Source organism: Alligator mississippiensis, chromosome 1 (assembly GCF_030867095.1).
Source record: "Alligator mississippiensis isolate rAllMis1 chromosome 1, rAllMis1, whole genome shotgun sequence".
NCBI lineage: Eukaryota > Metazoa > Chordata > Crocodylia > Alligatoridae > Alligator > Alligator mississippiensis.
Genome location: NC_081824.1, coordinates 240,760,931 through 240,781,676, shown reverse-complemented (window position 1 = coordinate 240,781,676; position 20,746 = coordinate 240,760,931). Strand labels below are relative to the sequence as shown.

The following is a 20,746-nucleotide window of genomic DNA, read 5'->3' as shown; positions in this document are numbered from 1 at the left end:
AACACACATATATATACACACACACACATACACACATATATGTACATATGTGTGTATGTATATATAGATATGTATGTATATATATGTGTGTGTATACATGTGTGTGTATATTTGTGTGTATATGTATGTTTATATATATATACGTGTGTGTATATGTGTGTGTGTATATATATATGTATGTGTGTGTATGTATGTATACACACACATATACACGCACACATACACACATTTATACACATGCATTATATGAGTGTGTGTATATATGTGTGTGTGTATATATACATACATACAAACATATATATATATACACACACACACATACACACACATATACATACATACAAGTATGTATGTACACACATAAACACACACATATATATATACACACACACATATATGTGTGTTTATATATATATATTTATATGTATGTATATATACATGTGTGTATATGTGTGTATATGTCTGTGTACGTGTGTGTATGTGTATGTATGTAAGTGTGTGTGTATGTAAATGTGTCTGTGTATGTGTGTATGTATGTAAATGTGTCTGTGTATGTGTGTATGTATGTATGCATATGTGTCTGTGTGTGTATGTATGTGTATGTGTGTTTATATATGTGTGTGTATGTGCATATATATGTGTGTGTATGTTTGTGTATGTCTGTGTGTATGAGTGTGTATGTATATGTGTATGTTTGTGTATGTATGCGTGTGTATGTGTGTGTATGTATTTATATGTGTATTTGTGAGTGTATATGTGTGTATGTATATGTGTGTGTATGTATATGTGCATGTGTGTGTGTATGTATATGTGCGTGTGTGTATGTATGTATATGTGTGTGTGTATGTATGTATGTATCTGTGTATGTGGGTGTGTATGTATATGTGCGTGTGTGTATGTATGTATATGTATGTGTGTATGTATATGTGCGTGTGTGTATGTATGTATATGTGTGTGTGTATGTATGTATGTATATGTGTATGTGGGTGTGTACGTATATGTGCGTGTGTGTTTGTTAGTGTACATGTGTTTGTGTGAGGGTGTGTGTGTGTGTATATGTGTGTGCGTGTATGTGTGTGGGTATCTGTGTGTGTACGTGAGTGTATGTATATGTGTGTGTATATATATAAATGTGTGTGTGTACACACATATATATGTGTTTACACACACATATGTGTGTATATGTATATATATGTGTGTATATATAAAAGTGTGTTTGTATATGTATATATGTTTGTGTATATGTGTGTGTATATAAAGTGTGTTTGTATATGTGTGTGTATGTATGTGTGTGTATGTATACATACACACACAGAGCCATATATATATGTGTGTGTGTGTGTACACACACATATATACAAACACACAGAAACATACACACATACACAAACACACATATATATACACACACATATACATATATATACACAGACACATACACATATACACAGACACAGACATATATATGTATGTGTATGTATACACGTGTGTACATATGTGTTTACGTGTGTGTGTATGTTTGTGTGTGTGTGTATATGTGTGTATGTATGTACACACACATATACACACACAAATATATTTATACACATACATTATATATGAGTGTGTGTGCATATATGTCTGTGTGTATAAATATGTGTGTGTATACACACACACATATATATACATACACATGTATGTATATACACTCACACATAAATACATATACACACACTCATATATATACACACACAGATATAGACACACATACACACACACACATATATATGTGTGTATTTATATGTATATATATGTTTATATGTATGTATATATACATATGTGTGAACATATATGTGAGTGTGTATATGTGTGTGTATATATATGTGTTTGTGTATGTGTGTGTATATGTGTGTGTATTTGTGCATGTATATATGTGCTTGTAAATGTGTCAGTGTATGTGTGTATGTATGTGTGTGTATTTATGTGTCTGTATGTCTGTGTGTAAATGTGTGTGTATGTGTGTAAATGTGTGTGTATGTGTGTATTTATGTATATGTATGCGCATGTATGTGTATGTATGTATGTGTGTGTATAAGTGTGTATATGTGTGTATATAAATGTGTGTGTATATACACACATATATGTGTGAGTATATATGTGCGTGTGTGTGTGCATTTATGTGTGTGTGTATATATGTGTGTGTGTGTATATATGTGTATGTTTGCCATGTGTGAGTAAGTATGTGTGTGTATGTGTGTATGTATGTGTCTGTGTGCATATATGTGTGTATGTGTTTCTGCTCATATATATGTGTATAAAAGTGTGTCTATATATGTGTGTGCGCGTGTATATACATGTGTGTGTATATGTGTCTGTGCATGTGTGTGTATAGATGTATATAGATGTGTGTGTATAGATGTATATATATGTGTGTGTCTGTGTCAATATATGTGTGTGCGCGCGTATATGTGTGTGTGTATATGTGTGCATGTGTGTGTGTACAGATGTATATATATGTGTGCGTGTATGTATATATGTGTGTATATATGTCTATATATATGCATATGTGTGTATGTGTGTGTGTCTGTGTGTATGTATGTATATGTGTATGTGTCTGTATGTGTGTGTATGTGTGTATGTATGTGTGTTTTTGTGTGTATGTATATGTGTGTGTATATGTGTGTGTATGTATGTTTGTATTTATGTGCGTGTATGTGTGTATGCATGTATGTATACGTGTTTGTATGCATGTATGTTTGTATGTGTGAGTGTGTATTTGTGTATGTGTGTGTGTATAAATATACATATACGTGTGTGTATAAATGTGTGTGTATATGCACACACATATCTGTGTGTATGTGTGCATTTGTGTGTGCGTGTGTATATATATGTGTGTATGCGTGTGTGTATGTGTATATATGTGTATGCGTGTGTGTGTGTGTGTATATATGTGTATATATATGTATATATATGTGTGTATATGTGTATGTATATATGTATGTGTGTGTATATGTATGTGTGTGTATGTGTGTATGTATGTGTTTTTGTGTGTATGTATGTGTGTGTATGTATGTTTGTATTTATGTGCGTGTATGTGTGTATGCATGTATGTATATGTGTTTGTATGCATGCATGTTTGTTTGTATGTGTGAGTGTGTATGTGTGTGTATGTGTGTGTATAAATATACATATACATATGTGTGTGTGTATAAATGTGTGTGTATATGCACACACATATCTGTGTGTGTATGTGTGCATTTGTGTGTGCGCGTGTATATATATTTGTGTATGTGTGTGTGTGTATATGTGTATATATGTGTATGCGTGTGTGTGTATATATATATGTGTGTATATGTGTATGTATATATGTGTGTGTGTATGTGTGTATGTATGTGTGTTTTTGTGTGTATGTATATGTGTGTATGTATGTTTGTATTTATGTGCGTGTATGTGTGTATGCATGTATGTATATGTGTTTGTATGCATGTATGTTTGTATGTGTGAGTGTGTATGTGTGTGTGTGTATAAATATACATATACATATATGTGTGTGTGTATAAATGTGTGTGTATATGCACACACATATCTGTGTGTGTATGTGTGCATTTGTGTGTGCGTGTATATATACGTGTGTATGCGTGTGTGTATATGTGTATATATGTGTATGCATGTGTGTGTATATATATGTGTGTATATGTGTATGTATATATGTATGTGTGTTTTTGTGTGTATGTATATGTGTGTGTATGTATGTTTGTATTTATGTGCGTGTATGTGTGTATGCATGTATGTATATGTGTTTGTATGCATGTATGTTTGTTTGTGTGAGTGTGTATGTGTGTGTGTATGTATATGTATGTCTATTTGTGTGCGTATGTGTGTATGTATATGTGTGTGTATGTTTGTGTGTATGTATGTCTGTGTGTATGTATGTGTTTGTGTGTATGTGTTTGTGTGTATGTATGTATATGTTTGTACGTGTGTTTGTATGCATGTATGTGTATGTATTCGTGTGTGTGTGTATATATGTGTGCGTATGTCTGTTTGTGTGTGCGCATATATATGTGTATAAATGTGTGTGTATATGTGTGTGCGTATGTGTGTGCATATGTGTATGTGTGTGTATACGTGTATAGATGTATATGTGTATATGTGTGTGTATATATGTGTGTGTATACACACACATACATGCACACACATATGTGTGTGTGTATATATGTGTATATTTGTGCATGTATGTGTGTGTGTATGTGTGTATATGTGCGTGTATATGTGTGTATGTGTGTATGTGTGTACAACACACATATGTGTGTATATGTGCTTGTGTGTTTATATGTGTGCGTGTATATATGTGTGTATGTGTGTGTATATATATATATAGATACATACACACATATGTGTGTGTATAAATGTGTGTGTGTGTATACACACACATATACACACATATACACACATACACACACATACACACTTATATGTATGCACACGCACACACATATACACAGATTTATACACATATATATGCGCACACACAGACATACGCACACATACATACACACACACATACACACGAATATATATATTTGTTGTTGTTTATTGAGACACCTGTTGTTTGTTGACAAGATTGTAGGAGAGGAGGAGATGGCCTCATTTGCGCCTTGGGCACAATCATAAAAGGCCAAGGAGGCCTGGTTTACCAGTGTGTGCTTTTGGGCTGGGTAGTGGGGGTTTGGGGTGCTGGGCCAGTGGGTTTCAGTGGACAGGCCTCTAGGCCTTAGAGACTGGGCTCCATATGGGAAGGAAAAGGCGGGCCACGAGCCCCAAGATTAAGGAGCTAGAGCCTCAGAGTCAAACCCTATCTGGTGGGTTTAGAATGGTAGGCCGAGCTAGAGAAACAGCGGGGAGGGGAGAGCAAGTATAAGTATAAGGAAGATGTGGCTAAACAGACATGTTTGGAAACACAATGGCACTTAACACAATACTAGGAAACCAGGACTGGTTCAGAAAAGAAAAAATCACACTACTTAGTAATAAACACATCTTTCTGGTCCCTAGAAGTAGTGTTTGTGTGCAAGTGTTTGAATTAACCTAGCTCAAACATACCTTGCTTTTAGACTATAAATAATTACAACACAAAGTTGTGTCTAAACACTGAATCATGCCATTTCAACTCTTTCTGTCTGAGAAATTTAAGTTAGAATATTTTGATGGGGTTCTATATAAAAAAATATTTACACTTTCTTTCCCTTTCATGCCCTGCACAGCTAGTCCCTGATTTTGCCTATCAAGTTACAAGTCACATAAAACAATGTCACTTTATAGATTTGGTACAGCTACAGATCTACATGTTATCTAACCAGTGTGACATTTATTATCTTTTACAAGAGCCCCCCAAAACTTTCTCAGATTGAGATTCACTTTATTCTGATCCTGTTGGCCATGCCAAGCTAACTGGCTCAGATACCTATCATAGTATTTTCCAAAATTTTGGGGTCATTGGAACCCTCAAAATTTATCATAGACCACTATGTTCACTTATCTTCAGCCTTTCATTTTAAGAGGGGATAGGTGGGTGGGCAGGGTAAAAAGGCCTTCTGCAATATGTGGGCCACTTGCCATGGCCTTGAAAACCATAAGCAGCCTGTACCAACAGTTTGGCGACCACTAGACATATTAATCAGATCATCCCTATTAATGCTACAGGGCACAAGGCTCTTTACTAATGTGATTTACTTGGTCAGCAAAATTACTTAAATATAAAACAAAAGGCCTTACTTCCGGTTTTGTGTTTTACCTTGAATAGGTTTCCTTCAGGATCCATCACCTCGCAGATTATGTCTGAGGTGTGTTTCATATTGTATCTTCCTGCTTGCTGTTTCTTATGCCTGTTGTGAAACTTGGTGTCATCATGAACTTCGTGGGAATAAACTGCTGAACAATATTCATCAATGAAAAGGCAACCTGTGCTGAAGGGTAACACCTATCAGAACAAGGAAGGATGATGGTCAACTGTCCTTAGTTAAATCTTGAGTTTTGATACAGTGTGAAAATGAAACTCAGAAAGAAAAAGGAAGAAAAATCTGATCTGGATCTTGAATACTGAATCCATTTTGGAAGGAGTGGAAAGGGAAATGGGGAAAGACAAGGTCCAGAAGGAAAACTGTTACCAGTCCCTGCAATATTACTTTAAATGAGAACAATTTTGAATTTGCATCTACAGTAAATGAGGATCTGAGAGAGAGGATTTTCTAAAGTACATAGAAAAGGAAGATTTGGTCAAGGTAAGAGGAGGTGAAGGCAAGGATAAGATGTTCAGAATACATAAACACATAGGCGACTTGTAGGGTGGACATGGGGGGGCATGTGCTACCCCTGAGACTGGCTACCGCCACTGATGGCTTCCGTAGGTGATCACCACTTGCCACCCTACTGCCAACACTGCTGCCCACAACTTGTGCCCCCCCAGTCTTGGGAGGAAGCAGTTGTTCATGGATAAATATATATTACATTATTATATCAATGCGATTCTCACCTTATATGTTCCTTGTGGCTTTGCTATAATAGATGTCCCATCTCCGAAGATAGTACAACAAGTGCTGTCTTCACAGTTTGTTATCACAGTGGCAAAGTCAGGATTCTCCACTCGCGTGCATTTTACTTTCCGTATGATGGTTTCTGTGGATTCAGCTATGAATGAAAACAGGTTAGCCATATGAGCCCACAGCACACAAACTATACGTTAGTTTCCTTGTCTTTCAGAAGGCTGGTCCTTTGGCTGTTGAGCAAGACACTTTGAACTCTTCTTCATAACAATCCCTTCCATTGAAGACAACTGCTCACAAATTGTCAAAGCAATCGAGACTTCTCTTAGGCTCTGTATTGCATTCAGTTAGAACAACAAAAATCCTCACTACCATCAGCAGTGGAACAGGAGAACTATGCCTAACATGTAAACGGGACTACTGAAATTTTTTGTATCTTGAATGGAAAAGCACCATGCTATGAGAGCGATATCTTGTTTAGACATGTAGAAACCTACCTTCCCGTCACAAGGCACAAGGCACAAGTAGCAAAGACATCACCCTGCTATGTCCTTCTATTACAGAATCATAGAAAAGTAAGGCTGCAAGGGACCTCTAGAGGTCATCTAGTCCAGTCTCCTGCCAGAGGTAGATCATCCTTATCCAAACCATATACAAGTACCCCTCTAACCTAGTACTAAAACTACACAGTTAACCCTGTCACACAAGCACCCTAACCTGCCACAGGTAAAGTGGGGGGACAATGATGCCCAGTGTCTTGATGCTGCAAGGGCTGTTAAATATGTTTGAGAGCCACGAAAGACAGCCATTCTCCTTGCTATGGAGGAAGATGTAACCCCCCTCAGTCTATACCAGTCTGAGCACAAGGTAAAATTCCTTAGTGACCCCAAATGTGGTGATCAGTCTGATCATGACTGGAGGCAAGACCATCTATCCAGGAACCTGAGTTGTAGTCCCAGAAGGAGCACTGCCACATCCCAGTCAAAATCCCCAACCTTGGCTGCAGCCAACACGCAATTCTTCTGAGAAAGGTTGTGGCAGGGCACTTTTGGTGCCTGCCACTTTAAGAGCAGCAAACAGGTAGCAGCCAGGTGCCTGATGAGGGCAGCCATTTTGGCCCAGGGATATAAGCTGGGCTGCAGTTTGCTGCAGGAAGGAAGGAGGAAGCATCAGGCTGAGAGGCTGTTCTGCCTAGAGTCAGGAGGTACGGGCAGGAGCTACAGTTGTACAGTCCTATCCTATGTGCCTGTTGCACAGCCAGACTGGGAAGGGCTATAGGGACTGTCCACAGGGAACATGAAAATTTGCCTGGGCAGCCCCTGGCACAGATAACTGCTAGCCAAACCCTCCATCCCTGCTCCCCCTGTGGGGGCGGGTGGCCCACTTGGTACTTGCCAGAGGCAGTCTGACTTCCCAGTTCCCTCCCCAGGCTGGGCCAGGGATGGCTCTTGGCAGCAGCTCCAGACCAATTCCCCCACTTCTGCAGTCCAGACAGTTTCCTCCCATGGTGCCAGGCCTATGTCAGCTGGGGTTGTAGGGTGAGGGGCTCCCATCTGGCTGGGGCACATAGCTGGTGATGCTGCCACTCTGCTGGTGGGCCTCTCTGGAGAGACATCCCCAGGGGGGTTGCCAACTCTGACTGAAACTATTCCAGGAGATTTTTTTCCCCCCCAACATGATGTAATGTCATTATTAGGGGTGTACCGACAGATTTTTTTGGCCAATACTGATGGCCGATTTTTAACGATCCATATCAGCTGATAACAGTCCAATTGCTGATATGCAGCTGTGCAGCTTGGAGAGCAGCATCTGGCTGGTAAGTCTGTTGTGGTGGAAGGGGAAAGGGGGGAGGGAAGGGGTATGGGGGGGAAGATCGAGGGCCCTGCAATGAGGGAGGGAATAGGACTTGGGCAGGGTCAGGTGCTGCACAGCTGGGGTGGAATGCAGGATGATGCCATGAGTGGCTATGTGGGAGGCTCCGGGGGAGGGTGCATCTTCCACTGCTACATGCTCCCCAGGAGGGCATGGGGGCATGTGCCCCTAAATCTGCATGCGGGGTGAGGTTAGGATGCCACTGCAGACTGGGGCTGGGGTTGCACCAAGCTCTTCTGGGCTGGGGGCTGGGCTGGGCTGCACTTGGGGCAAGCAGTGGTGGCACTGGAAAGAGGGTATGGGGGGGGCTTCAGCCACCCCGAAATTCACCATAGCCCCCCACCCAGTGCCTCCACTGCCCACCCTGAATACAGCCCTGGCCCAACTCCCCAACCGGGAAGAGCCCAGCACTGCTCCCAGCCCCAGCTCACAGTGGCAGCCTGCCCTGTGCCCCCTGAGGAGCTGCTCATGGCTCCCTCCTGTGCCCTGCCTCAGCTGTGCAGTGCCTGCCCCTGCCCCAGCCCCCCTCTCCCTTACTGCAGGGGCCTCAATCTGCCCCCCCTTTGTCCCTTCCCTCACAACAGACTTACCAGCCAGGCCCAGCTGCTCTCCATGCTGCTGGGCTGTGCTCCTGGCTGCCTGTGTTCTGTACTGTGGCAGTGTCCAGGCATGGGGCATTTATCAGTGATATTATTGGCCACATCAACCAAAAAAAGCTATTTGCCAATACTGTCAATTTTCCTTACATCAGTATTGTTCTGATATGGGACCGATGTATCAGTACACCTCTAGTCATTAATTGTACTGTTCAACCCATTCACAATATTAATCTCCAGGATTGCTTTTAATAGTCACCAGGAGATCGATGCCGATTCTGGTAGACTCCCAGTCAATCCAGGAGGGTTGGCAAACCTATCCCTCTTAGCCCCCGCCCCAGTGTGTGGCCTACACTCCAAGCATGCCCCTGCTGAGAGTCCCCATGGCACACCATGACAAGCTGTTTGAGAACACTGAGGGGTGCCTGGCCCACTACTCCCTGCTGCTGCTAATCATCATGGTGTCCTGGGCACAGCTGAGAACCTGGTGTGGGGCTCTGACCTTTGACAACACCCCAGGCAAGCCTGCACTTCCCTCCAATGTGCACTGCCTAGAGGGCTATCTGTCCCTATGTTATGAGTGCCAGACCCCTGTGGCCAAGGAGAAGATTGCCGCTGCCATCAATGAGTTTCTCTGCCTGTGACAGGCCCCTGGTTGCCTAGCTGGGAAGGTGCTGGCTGCTCAATAAAGTTTTGAACTGCCTCCTGCCTCCCTGCATACTGTAGGAGGGAACTCTGGGGGCTAGGGGGGAGCTTGACCAGCAGGGTGGGAAGGGGGGGACAAAGGCAGGGAAGGGAGGGATGGCCCCCCCATGCAGGGCCCCTGGGTCCAGGTGTACAAACTGGAGGCAGGTGGGAGAGCTGCTGTGGGCACAGATTCATAGATGTAAGGCCAGGAGGGACCTTGAAAGATCATCAGGTCCAGCCCCCTACACTATGCAGGAAAGATAAATGGGGGTCAAGCAACCCCAGCAAGGTGACTGTCTTGTCTCTTCTTGAAGATTTCCAGGGTAGGTAATTGCATCACCTCTGGAGGGAGCTTATTCTACAGTTTGGACACGCTGACTCTGAAGAAGTTTTTCCTACTGTTGAGCCTGAATTGGTCTTCCAGGAGTTTGTGGCCATTACTCCTAATTTTCCCCTTGGGTGCTCTGGTGAACAGTTGCTCACCGAGCCCTAGATGTACTTCTCTAATGAAGCAGTAAGCTGCTATCAGGTCCTCTCTCACCCTTTCTTTTCATCAGGCTGAAGAGTCCCAGATCCCTCAGCCTTTTTCTGTATGGCTTGCCGTGTAAGACTCTGATCAGATGGGTGGCTCTTCTTTGGACTCTCTCAAGCTTGTCCATGTTCTTGTTAAAGTGTGGTGTCCAGAATTGGATGCAGTACTCCAGCTGTGGCCTCACCAGTGCTGAGTAGAGTGGAAGAATCATCTCCTTGGTTTTGCTGGAGATGCACTGATTGATGCATGCCAGAGTATTATTTGTCCTACTGGCTACAACATTGCACTACCGGCTCATATTTATACTGTGGTCTATTATTGTTCCCAGGTCCCTTTAATTTGTGGTCCTAGTTAGTTTGGTGCTGCCAAACCTGTGTGTGTTGGGGGTTGCTCATCCTGAGGTGGAGCACTTTACATTTCTCAGTGTTGAACTTTATCAGATTCTGATCTGCCCAACTTACTAGCCTGTCTAAGTCTGCTTGTATCTGTAGCCTATCTTCAAGTGTGACCAAGCTTCCCCATAACTTGGTGTTGTCACAGACAACTTGGTCAGTGAGCTCTTCACCCTGTGGTGGTGGAGCCCAATTGGCTGTGGCAGCAGTTCAGATGAAGCTCTCCGACGGTGACCCAGAAGCACACCAGACACATCCAAGGATGCCGGCCCCAGGACAAGCCCAGCTAAGAGGAACCTGCTGGGCCTGGCAGGAGGGGCAGAATACAGTGGCAGAGTTCAAAACCTGCCTGGACACGGTGGAGAGGGAGACTGGAAGTGAATGCAGTGGCTCCACAGTAGCTACACACTGGAAGACAGACCCCAGCAGGGGCGAATGGTGGGAAATGCAGCAGCAAACGGCTCTCACTGAGGCCAGCTCAGCGGAGCTGGATCAGTTGCTGGCGAGCCGAGACTGGACCTTGGCAATGATGATGACTGGATACAGGCCAGGATGACCTGCAGGCAGCACAGAGTAGCTGTGAGTACTGGGGCTGAATACTGAGGAAAGAAAGCTGAATTCCCCTAGCTTCAGTACGCAAACAGTGGTGTGAGACTTTTAAGCTCCTGAGTAGGAGAGGGAAACATACCGACATGAAGGATTGCGTATACCTTCATGACAGTTTCGGGAAGAGACTATTAAAAATTCTGATTGAACATTATTTTCCTGTGTTGTCATCTGGGAGGTGCTAGGCGGGGTGTATGGGAGGCTATACGAGGATAAAGAAGATCAACATCTCTATTTTTCGTGTTATGTCAAAGTCGTGGCAAGAAAACTGACAGCACCCATGAAGATGCCCTAGCTAGCAAGCTGATTATGAATCAGAGAACAAATAGCCACTCTCAATGCCAGGGGTCCCAATGGTCATTGAAGGACACACATGGGAGATTACACAACACTACATCCAGATTGTTAATAAAGATGTTGAAAAATACTGGACCAAACACCTACCCCTGCAGGATATCGCTGCCCACTTCTCATCAGGATGACACAGATCCATTCACTACGACTCTCTGGGTCCTATCCTGCAGCCAGTTTCTCACCCACCTGACTCAGAGTTAAGTCCACAATCCTCCAATTTTCTCGCAAGGACATTGTAGGATACTAGATTAAAGGCCTTTTGGAAGTCTAGGTAAGTAATGTCAACCTGCTCTCTCGTGTCTAGGTAGCAAGTTACCTGGTGTTACGCCTCAGCTCTGTATTCTTGGGCAACCCTGGCACAGGATGCAGTCTGTCTGACTCACAAGGACTCACCCCCCTCCCTCCCCTCCTCTACCTAAACAAAACTGATTAAGATGCAGTGAGAGACGCACCTAAAACTCTCCAGATAAGGGTGATAAGAGTGAACAACTGCCCTCGGTCTCATTTGCATCTGAGATGGAACCAGATGACCATTCATTTACATGAGAGATGGGAAACAGAAAGCCTGAAGCAGAGGCTGCAGTGAATTCTGGGACCAGAGAAGCAGGAGAGCACTGCATGATGGGGAATCTGTGCTTCAAATGTTAATCAATCCATGTTCACACACACCCAGCTCAGCATTTATCAGACCAGTTCTAATCTGGATTTGCTAAGGACTTTTCTCCCCCCAGACACACACACACAGCTCTAAGTTTAATAGGCATCTCGGGCCGTACATTCCCCGGTCCCACTATGGGAGGCCTATTTAAACTTGATTGACTAAAACTCGGTTGCCGGGTTAGGGAATGCTGAGGCAAGAGACCGAGTCCGAGGGGGTACGGGCAACATTTGAACAATGGTTAAGGGTTCATCACAGCATCCAGCCTGCTGGAGCCCTAATCACAGGTGTTGTCGTATCTTTCCCGAGACGACTGGTGGGAGTCCTCTCCACAAAAGGTTATGAGCACCCCAATAATTGCTTTAGGTCTGTTAAAAGACTATAGTAAAATCTGGAAAAGTCATGCTAAGATGAGGCTTGTGCACAACAAGTAAAAATCCAAAATCCTGATGCTGCAAGCTATCTATTGTTCCTGAAGAAACCATGAGATATCCCATCAGGATATCTGCCATCCATAGGAATCTCAAGCTGGCTCCCAAGTATTTGGGTTACTCCCTAATCTTAAGTGTTTCCTGATTATCAATCAGTTTCCTGAGATGGTCCAAACCAGATAACCCCTTGTCAATAGAAAAGACAATGATTTACACTACTGAGGGTGCTTCAAAGCAGCTGAACTGAGGGTATAAAAATCTGTAAATGTGTGTGCTACAAAAGGAAAAGAAGAAAGAGAAAGAAAAAGAAGAAGCAGGAGGAAAGAGGGAGAAAAGGAAAGAAGAAGAAAACTCCTGTGCTGACACCATCCCCTGTCATTCTTGGGACGCTGGAAGAACAGATGATCTCTCTCTTCAAGGACTGTGCTACGGACTGTGCCTGTCAGCTTTGCAGCCTGCGTACCGTGGACTAGGTGAGATTCCCAGCGTTCTCTCTCGTCTGTCTAGGCATAAACTTCTGAACCTGCACTGTATTAGTTAAGCTTGAGCTAAGTTTCCCCAAATACTTAGTGAAACCAGAATATTATTGTCATTGTTTGTGTTTGTTTTTCTTTTGCATGTCTATTACTACTAGTACTATTATATATTTCATATGCTTAGCAATAAATAACTTTTATAGTCAAACTGGTAGTAATTGGGTATATTTTTCCTTCTCTGCTTCTTTTTCCTCCTGTGCTCTGCAGCAACGCTTCTTTTACCTATGCTAAAGATCCCTGTGAAGCCTAAATTATTGTGGGGTTTGCTCATCAAGAGGCCAAAGACTGGGACGTGCTGAGTTTGAAACACATAAGGGGATCAGCTTGTACAGGCTGATTGACCCAGTTTGACTCAGACGTGCCCTTATGAACTGAATGCTGGCCCATGAGGGTGTCAGCTGGACACCCAGCCGGATTCAGAGGGATTCTGTTTACCTGTGTGCTTGTGTCTGACTGCATTTTATTGTTGCTCTTATGAACTGATTCTTGGCATATGAGGGTGTCAGCCTGTCCATGCTGATCAGCCCGGCCAGGTCAGGCGTGTCACGTTAATTTGTGTGTGTTTGTGTGTATGACTGATTTGGTGACTGGAGGAACCCAGTCCCATTGAGATTGAGTCCTGCAAGATAGCTCCACTGGGGGTGAGGGCTTGCAGAAGGGAGAGATACAGCTCCGTATAGTAACACAAGCAGCACATTGACAGAATCACCAAGACCCTAGAAACTATCCCTAATAAATGAGCACACCCCAAAGTAATGGGCAAATTTGGTAACACTGGTTATAGAAGGAGATGAGGTTGGTAAGGCAAGACCTGCCCGCAATGAAGCCATGCTGGCTGTCATCTAGAATCTTACCTTCTGCAAGCTTATCGCAGACAGACTCCTTGATGAACTTTTCTAGAATTTTCCCAAGGATGGAAGTTAGGCTGATTGGCCTATAGTTACCCGGGTCCTCCCTCCTGCCTTTCTTGTAGATGGGCACAGCATTGGCCCTCTTCCAGTCCTCAGGGACTTCTCCAGAGCACCACGAGTTGTGGAGGAGTTTCGCCAGGGGTTCTGCAATGACTTTGGGTAGCTCCTTCAGCACTCTCAGATGAAGATCACCCGGTCCCGCTGACTTGTATATGTCTAATTATTTTAATTGGTCATACACCAATTCTATGGCAATAGTACAACGGCAATTATTCCTACCATGCTCATTCTGTATCTACCTGGCATTGTTTTCCCCTTGGTCTAGTGAAAAACCACTGATGCATGGGTGATGCATGAAAGACCACCGATCCAGGCGATGCATGGGTGACTGCATCGCTGCCTTACCCCTTCAGCTCTCCTTCCTGTGTGGGGCTTATCAGATGGACATGGCAGGCATCTCTGGTGGCCTGAGTCTTTCTCTGCAGGTGGCAACAAGGTGCAGCTACTGGTGATGTCTCAGGGTACAGAGGCATGGCACCTAGCTGCTCAGGCAAGGGTGTGGGTGTTGGACTGCTCACCTGGGGCAAACTGGCTCTGCACTTTGGCATCACATCACAGTGCAATCAGGTCCACTGTCTCTCCTTGTGACCAGTCAGGGCTCTAGGTTGCTCTGTGTGGCATTGGGAAGGATGCCATTGTGAGTCTTTCGATGGCTCTCAGGGGCTCTGTCAGAGACTCCGGGTGCTGCTGGGCCTTGGCATATTCCCGCAGCACAGGGGCACTGTGTGCAGGAGGCAGCCAGTTGGTAGGGCTGGCCGCAAGGGCCACTGCTGGCTTCTGTGGGCCTGCTGCAGCCAGCACAGGGGTCACTGCTGTGAGGATGCAATCCCCAGGGGTGAGCAGCAGGTGGCACTGGCCACAAGGCCAGGAGTCTAAAGGCCAGGCTGGGGCAGGCAAAGAGCAATCCCAGGCATGGGGCTGGAGAAACACCATGCCCCATGGCTCTGGGGCAAGCCTGAGGGTGGCCCCCTGCAGGTCTAGCTTGTAGCAAAACCCCTGCAGCAAAACCCCGTTTTTTTGTGGGTTTTTTTTTTAACGTTTTCCCTCCCCTTCCCCAATTATTTCTGACTTTCTCTCCCTCTTTATTCCCTATAGATAAGTATAAGTGAGCTCAGACTTAGGATAAGCTTTAACATTTTTATTTCGGTAGCAAGTTTTTTGGTTTTGGATAGCCACTGTTTTATATTGTATAATTATTAGGTTTGTATTGATTTTTTACTGTTGTATATTGTATTATTATCATTTTTGTATTGATTTTTATTGTTTCATATGGATAGTGTATGGTTTAGGCCTGTGTTTGTAAGTGAACCAAAGTCATGTCAAATTTCCATTTTATATGTCAAGCCTCCATCTTGTGTCCTCTGCCTGGGCATCCCATGTTGGAACTGTACGAGTCACGTACCCCTCCCATGTAAATTGGATGAATGAGAAACAATGGTAGCAGGCCTCTACTGAATGGCCTGTAATGACTGGGCCATCACCTCACATTGATTCATCCAGGAACCACAGACCTCACCCAGCAAGAGACAAGAACCCAGCATTTGAAAGACAAAAGACCCTGCAGAACCAGCAACTCTATCATTGTACCCCACCACTACAGACACCCGAAACTGCACATCCCTGCATGGAGCACACATGCTCAGTACGCCAGGGGCTGACCCTTGCCTGGGCATGCCTCCTGTCACTAGGGTCACTCAAGGTCTGCCCCTATAAAAAGGGGCAGTGAAAACAGACCCAGTGGGACACCCTCTACATCTGGACCAGCACCATGCCATACCACCTATCCACCCAGAGGCCCTGCTGGTGACCCCACTCTGGACAACACCTACTGGACAAGGACCCCTTTCCAGCCTGGATAGGTAGATATTACCTGCACACCTCCTCCTACAATTTGGACTCTCTCTCTCTCCTCGTGGACTTCAGCCCCTGCACCAAGCCTCTCTAACCCCTGCTGCCAGTGTGTGGGTGTGTGTGGGTGTGTGCGTGTGTAAGGGAACCAATAAGACATTGTGTCACCATCTCCCCTGTTCAATAAAACCACTGTCATTTGCAACCCTGAGTTGGGTCATGTTTTACTGAATCCCAGTCTCTTCCTTATCTTAAATTCTAGCCTCATTCTCTCTCTCTCTCTCTCTCTCTCTCTCTCTCTCTTTCAGCTCCAGCCCCCACCCCATCCACTAATTTCCTGATCTCCTCTCAATTCCTCCTGCCTTTTCCCTGTGCATTTCTGCTGCCTTTCTCCGCTTTCCCACTGCCCCTGCCAACTTTCAGTCTCTCCTGCTGCTTTTCCTGTGATTTTTCTGCTGTCCATCTCTGTTTTCAGGCTTCCCCCACACCTTCTGTAGTCCCCACCCCCACCCCTGTAGCTTCCCAGCGCCTCGTGGCTGTCCTGCAATTTTCTCCAGCAGCTGAAGCCTTTCTCCAGCTCCCAGCATCTACTGCCACTCCCTGCAACTTCTCTAGCTGCCCTGGAGCCATCCTCTGGCTCCCCACACCCAGAGCCCCTCTTTAACACCCACACTTTCCCTTAGTCCCATTTTCCCTCTCCCCACCTACCTTTTCAGTTCCCCTGTAGCTCTGGCTCCAGTCCCAGCCTCTGTGCCGGCATTGCTCCCCTGTTCTGCAGGCTTTGGGCATTGTCTTTTAATTGATTAAGATCAATTAATCTAAAGTTACCCCCAGCCTCAGTTCTTCAGCCCAGGCCCCTCTAGTCTATCGGTTCTAATCCCGGTCCCAGTGACTTTCAGTCCCAGCAACTTTTTACACTTCTACTTTCTTACCTTAACCTTTCCCCAGGTATCCCAAGTACACCAAGCATGTACATACATACATAGACACACACACATCACAACACTCAATTTAGGAACTCACCTGTGTGTCTGTGTAGGTGGGTTGTATGTGTGTGAACTGGTGAGTGTGTGTATATATATGTATGTATGTATATATATCCTGCATTGTGTGCAGGATATATGAATTAGTGATCTGTGTCTAACTTTTGGGGTGTATAGTGTATGTGCTTGAATTGGTGATAGGTATGAATGTGCCTAGGCTGTTTTGGATGTGTATGTGCCTGAGCTGGTGTGTGCATGTGTATGCACCTAATTCATAGATTCATAGATGTTAGGGTCGGAAGGGACCTCAATAGATCATCGAGTCCGACCCCTGGCATAGGCAGGAAAGAGTGCTGGGTCTAGATGACCCCAGCTAGATGGTTATCTAACCTCCTCTTGAAGACCCCCAGGGTAGGGGAGAGCACCACCTCCCTTGGGAGCCCGTTCCAGACCTTGGCCACTCGAACTGTGAAGAAGTTCTTCCTAATGTCCAATCTAAATCTGCTCTCTGCTAGCTTGTGGCCATTATTTCTTGTAACCCCCGGGGGCACCTTGGTGAATAAATACTCACCAATTCCCTTCTGTGCCCCCGTGATGAACTTATAGGCAGCCACAAGGTCGCCTCTCGACCTTCTCTTGCGGAGGCTGAAAAGGTCCAGTTTCTCTAGTCTCTCCTCGTAGGGCTTGGTCTGCAGGCCCTTAACCATACGAGTGGCCCTTCTCTGGACCCTCTCCAAGTTATCCGCATCCCTCTTGAATTGTGGCACCCAGAATTGCACGCAGTACTCCAACTGCGGTCTGACCAGCGCCCGACAGAGGGGAAGTATCACCTCCTTGGATCTATTCGTCATGCATCTGCTGATGCACGATAAAGTGCCATTGGCTTTTCTGATGGCTTCGTCACATTACCGACTCATGTTCATCTTGGAGTCCACTAGGACTCCAAGATCCCTTTCCACTTCCGTGCCACCCAGCAGGTCATTCCCTAGGCTGTAGGTGTGCTGGACATTTTTCCTCCCTAGGTGCAGCACTTTGCATTTCTCCTTGTTGAACTGCATTCTGTTGTTTTCTGCCCACTTGTCCAACCTATCCAGGTCTGCCTGCAGCTGTTCCCTGCCCTCCGGCGTGTCCACTTCTCCCCATAGCTTTGTGTCATCTGCAAACTTGGACAGAGTACATTTCACTCCCTCGTCCAAGTCGCTGATGAAGACATTAAAGAGTATTGGTCCAAGGACTGAGCCCTGCGGGACCCCACTGCCCACACCCTTCCAGGTCGAAGCCGACCCATCCACCACGACTCTCTGGGTACGACCCTCCAGCCAATACGCCACCCACCGGACTGTGTAGTCATCCAAGTCACACCCTCTTAACTTGTTCACCAGTATGGGGTGGGATACCGTATCGAAGGCCTTCCTGAAGTCTAAGTATACAACATCCACCCCTCCTCCTGTGTCCAGGCATTTCGTAACCTGGTCATAAAAAGAGACTAGATTGGTCAGGCACGATCTGCCTGCCACGAACCCGTGCTGGTTTCCCCTCAGCATAATTTGTCCTGCCGGGCTCTCGCATATGTGAGCCTTGATAATTTTTTCAAAGACTTTGCCAAGGATGGAGGTGAGACTGACTGGCCTATAGTTGCCCGGGTCCTCCTTCCTCCCCTTCTTGAAAATGGGGACCACATTGGCCCTTTTCCAGTCCTCTGGGACTTGGCCCATGCGCCATGAGCGTTCAAATATTCCCGCCAGTGGCTCTGCAATGATGTCAGCCAGTGCCTTCAGCACCCTCGGATGGAGCTTGTCCAGGCCTGCCGACTTAAAGGCATCCAGTTCTTCCAAGTGACTCTGCACCATCTCAGGGTCTACGCATGGAAGTCTGGCGCCTTGTTGCTGCCTCTCTACAATCCCAGTGAGAGACTTGTCTTGCCCCTCACTTAGGAACACTGAGGCAAAGAACTCGTTGAGGAATTCAGCCTTGTCCCCCCTGTCTGTCATCAATTGTTTCTGCCCATTTAGCAGGGGTCCTATTCCTCCCTTTTTGATTTGTGTGTTTGTATATGTGCAATTGTGCCACACCCTCCTGTCTAACAGCGCAATATTGAGATCCTGAGAGTTGGCCTGACCCCACAGGGCAATAATCTGACCAGGAGCAAGTTTGCTCCCAGTCAGCATCTACACATGCATTACTGTGCAGTACCTACTGCACAGTTAGGTTACTATCTGTATTTACAGGTAGCAAACTAACCACACAGTAGACTAATTTACTGTGCAGCAACTGCCTGCATGTGTAGACAGTGACGCTTACTGTGCAATAAAATAGTCTACTGCACAGTAAAGCATCTCATGTACACACATCCACCACGTAGCATTTTCTGGTCCAGCTCCACCCATGCTCCTCCCAGAAACAAAGGCACAAAGGGGCGGAACTGTCCTGGATGTCTCTGTTCCTGGGAGAAGCATGGGAATGTCTGGAGAGGGAAGGGTTACAGCATCAAGCAGTTCCTGCCTGTTTTAGTTTCAGAGCCCTAATGCAGGAGGAGTGCACACATGGCAAGTTTATTTTGCTGTTGCTGTTCTGCTACCATAGCAGCATCACAACATACCTGAGGGGCTCCTGTGGCACCCTGGGGTGCCACTGGCATAGTTACACACAGACCATCCCTGAATAATGCTTATCCAACCTTGAATGCCTCCAATGATGGAGATGCCACAACTTTTCTAGGCAGTCTATTCCATTACCTCACTGTTCTATCAGTGAAGAAGTTTCTCTTGATATCTAATCTAAATCTACATTGTTGCAATCACTGGTTGCTGCAAACCACTAGTCCACATCCTACACTGTACAGCAAGACAGAAAAGGTGTCCTTTTTACAGTAGTGGTTCAAGTATTTAAAGACTGGTGTCATGTCCCATCTTAAGCACCTTTCCCACAGCTGAACGTGCCAAGTCCCTTCTCCTTGTATGGCTTGTCTTCCAAATTCTTTATTTTTCTTGTTGTTACTTGCCTCTGGAACCTCTTCAGCATCTCTATGTCCTTTTAAAAATGTGAAGCTTAAAACTCCACACACCACCCTAAATGAAGTCTAGTAATGCTGAGTAGAGACACTATTGCCTCCCATGTCTTGCACTTAATGCTTCAAATGATGCAACCCAAAAATGCTTTCACCTTTTGCATAACTACATCACACTGCAGATCCATATCGAATCTGTGATCCACCAAGACTCCCAGATCCTCCTCCTCAGTGCTGCCATCCAACCAGGTGTCACCTATGTTGTATCTGTGCTTTTGATTTTTCTTCCAGAGGTGTAGTGCTTTGCATTTCTCAGCATTAAACTTCATCCTGTTAGCTCCAGCCCAGCTTTCCCATATGTCAAGACCCTTCTGAGTTGCTCTTTTATCCTCCAATGTGTTGGCAATCCTTTCCAGTTTTGTGACATCTGGAAATTTGCTCAAGTTCTTTATTCCAGTACCCATATAGTTAATAAACATGCTGAATAACACTGGGTCCAGGACAGACCCCCGTGGGATTCCACTTCAAGCCCCCTGCCATTCCAACATGGCTCCATTTATAATTTCCCTTTGCTTGCAGCTATTGAGTTGTCTATCCACCTTCTAGTAGGTTTTTTTTTAGCCTACATTTCTCCAACTTGTTTATGAGACTGCAGTGTGGGATTATGTCAAAAGCCCTGCTGAAGTCCAAATATTCTATAGGCACAGCATTTCCTCCAGCCATCCAACTAGTATCCTATTGAAGGAGAGCAG

General features: G+C 45.0%; 1 protein-coding gene across 8 annotated transcripts in view; it reads right to left on the bottom strand.

The window, feature by feature from the left end:
* SPAG17 (sperm associated antigen 17) overlaps positions 1-20,746 on the bottom strand; it is a 446,381-nt gene that overhangs the window by 118,983 nt on the left and 306,652 nt on the right. For all 8 annotated transcript variants that reach the window (XM_059720343.1, XM_059720341.1, XM_059720342.1 and 5 more), the window contains 2 exons: positions 6,512-6,666; positions 5,774-5,959 (listed from right to left, as the gene is read on the bottom strand). In XM_059720343.1, coding sequence (XP_059576326.1) covers positions 5,774-5,959; positions 6,512-6,666 — 341 coding nt within the window. The remainder of the gene's footprint in view (positions 1-5,773; positions 5,960-6,511; positions 6,667-20,746) is intronic.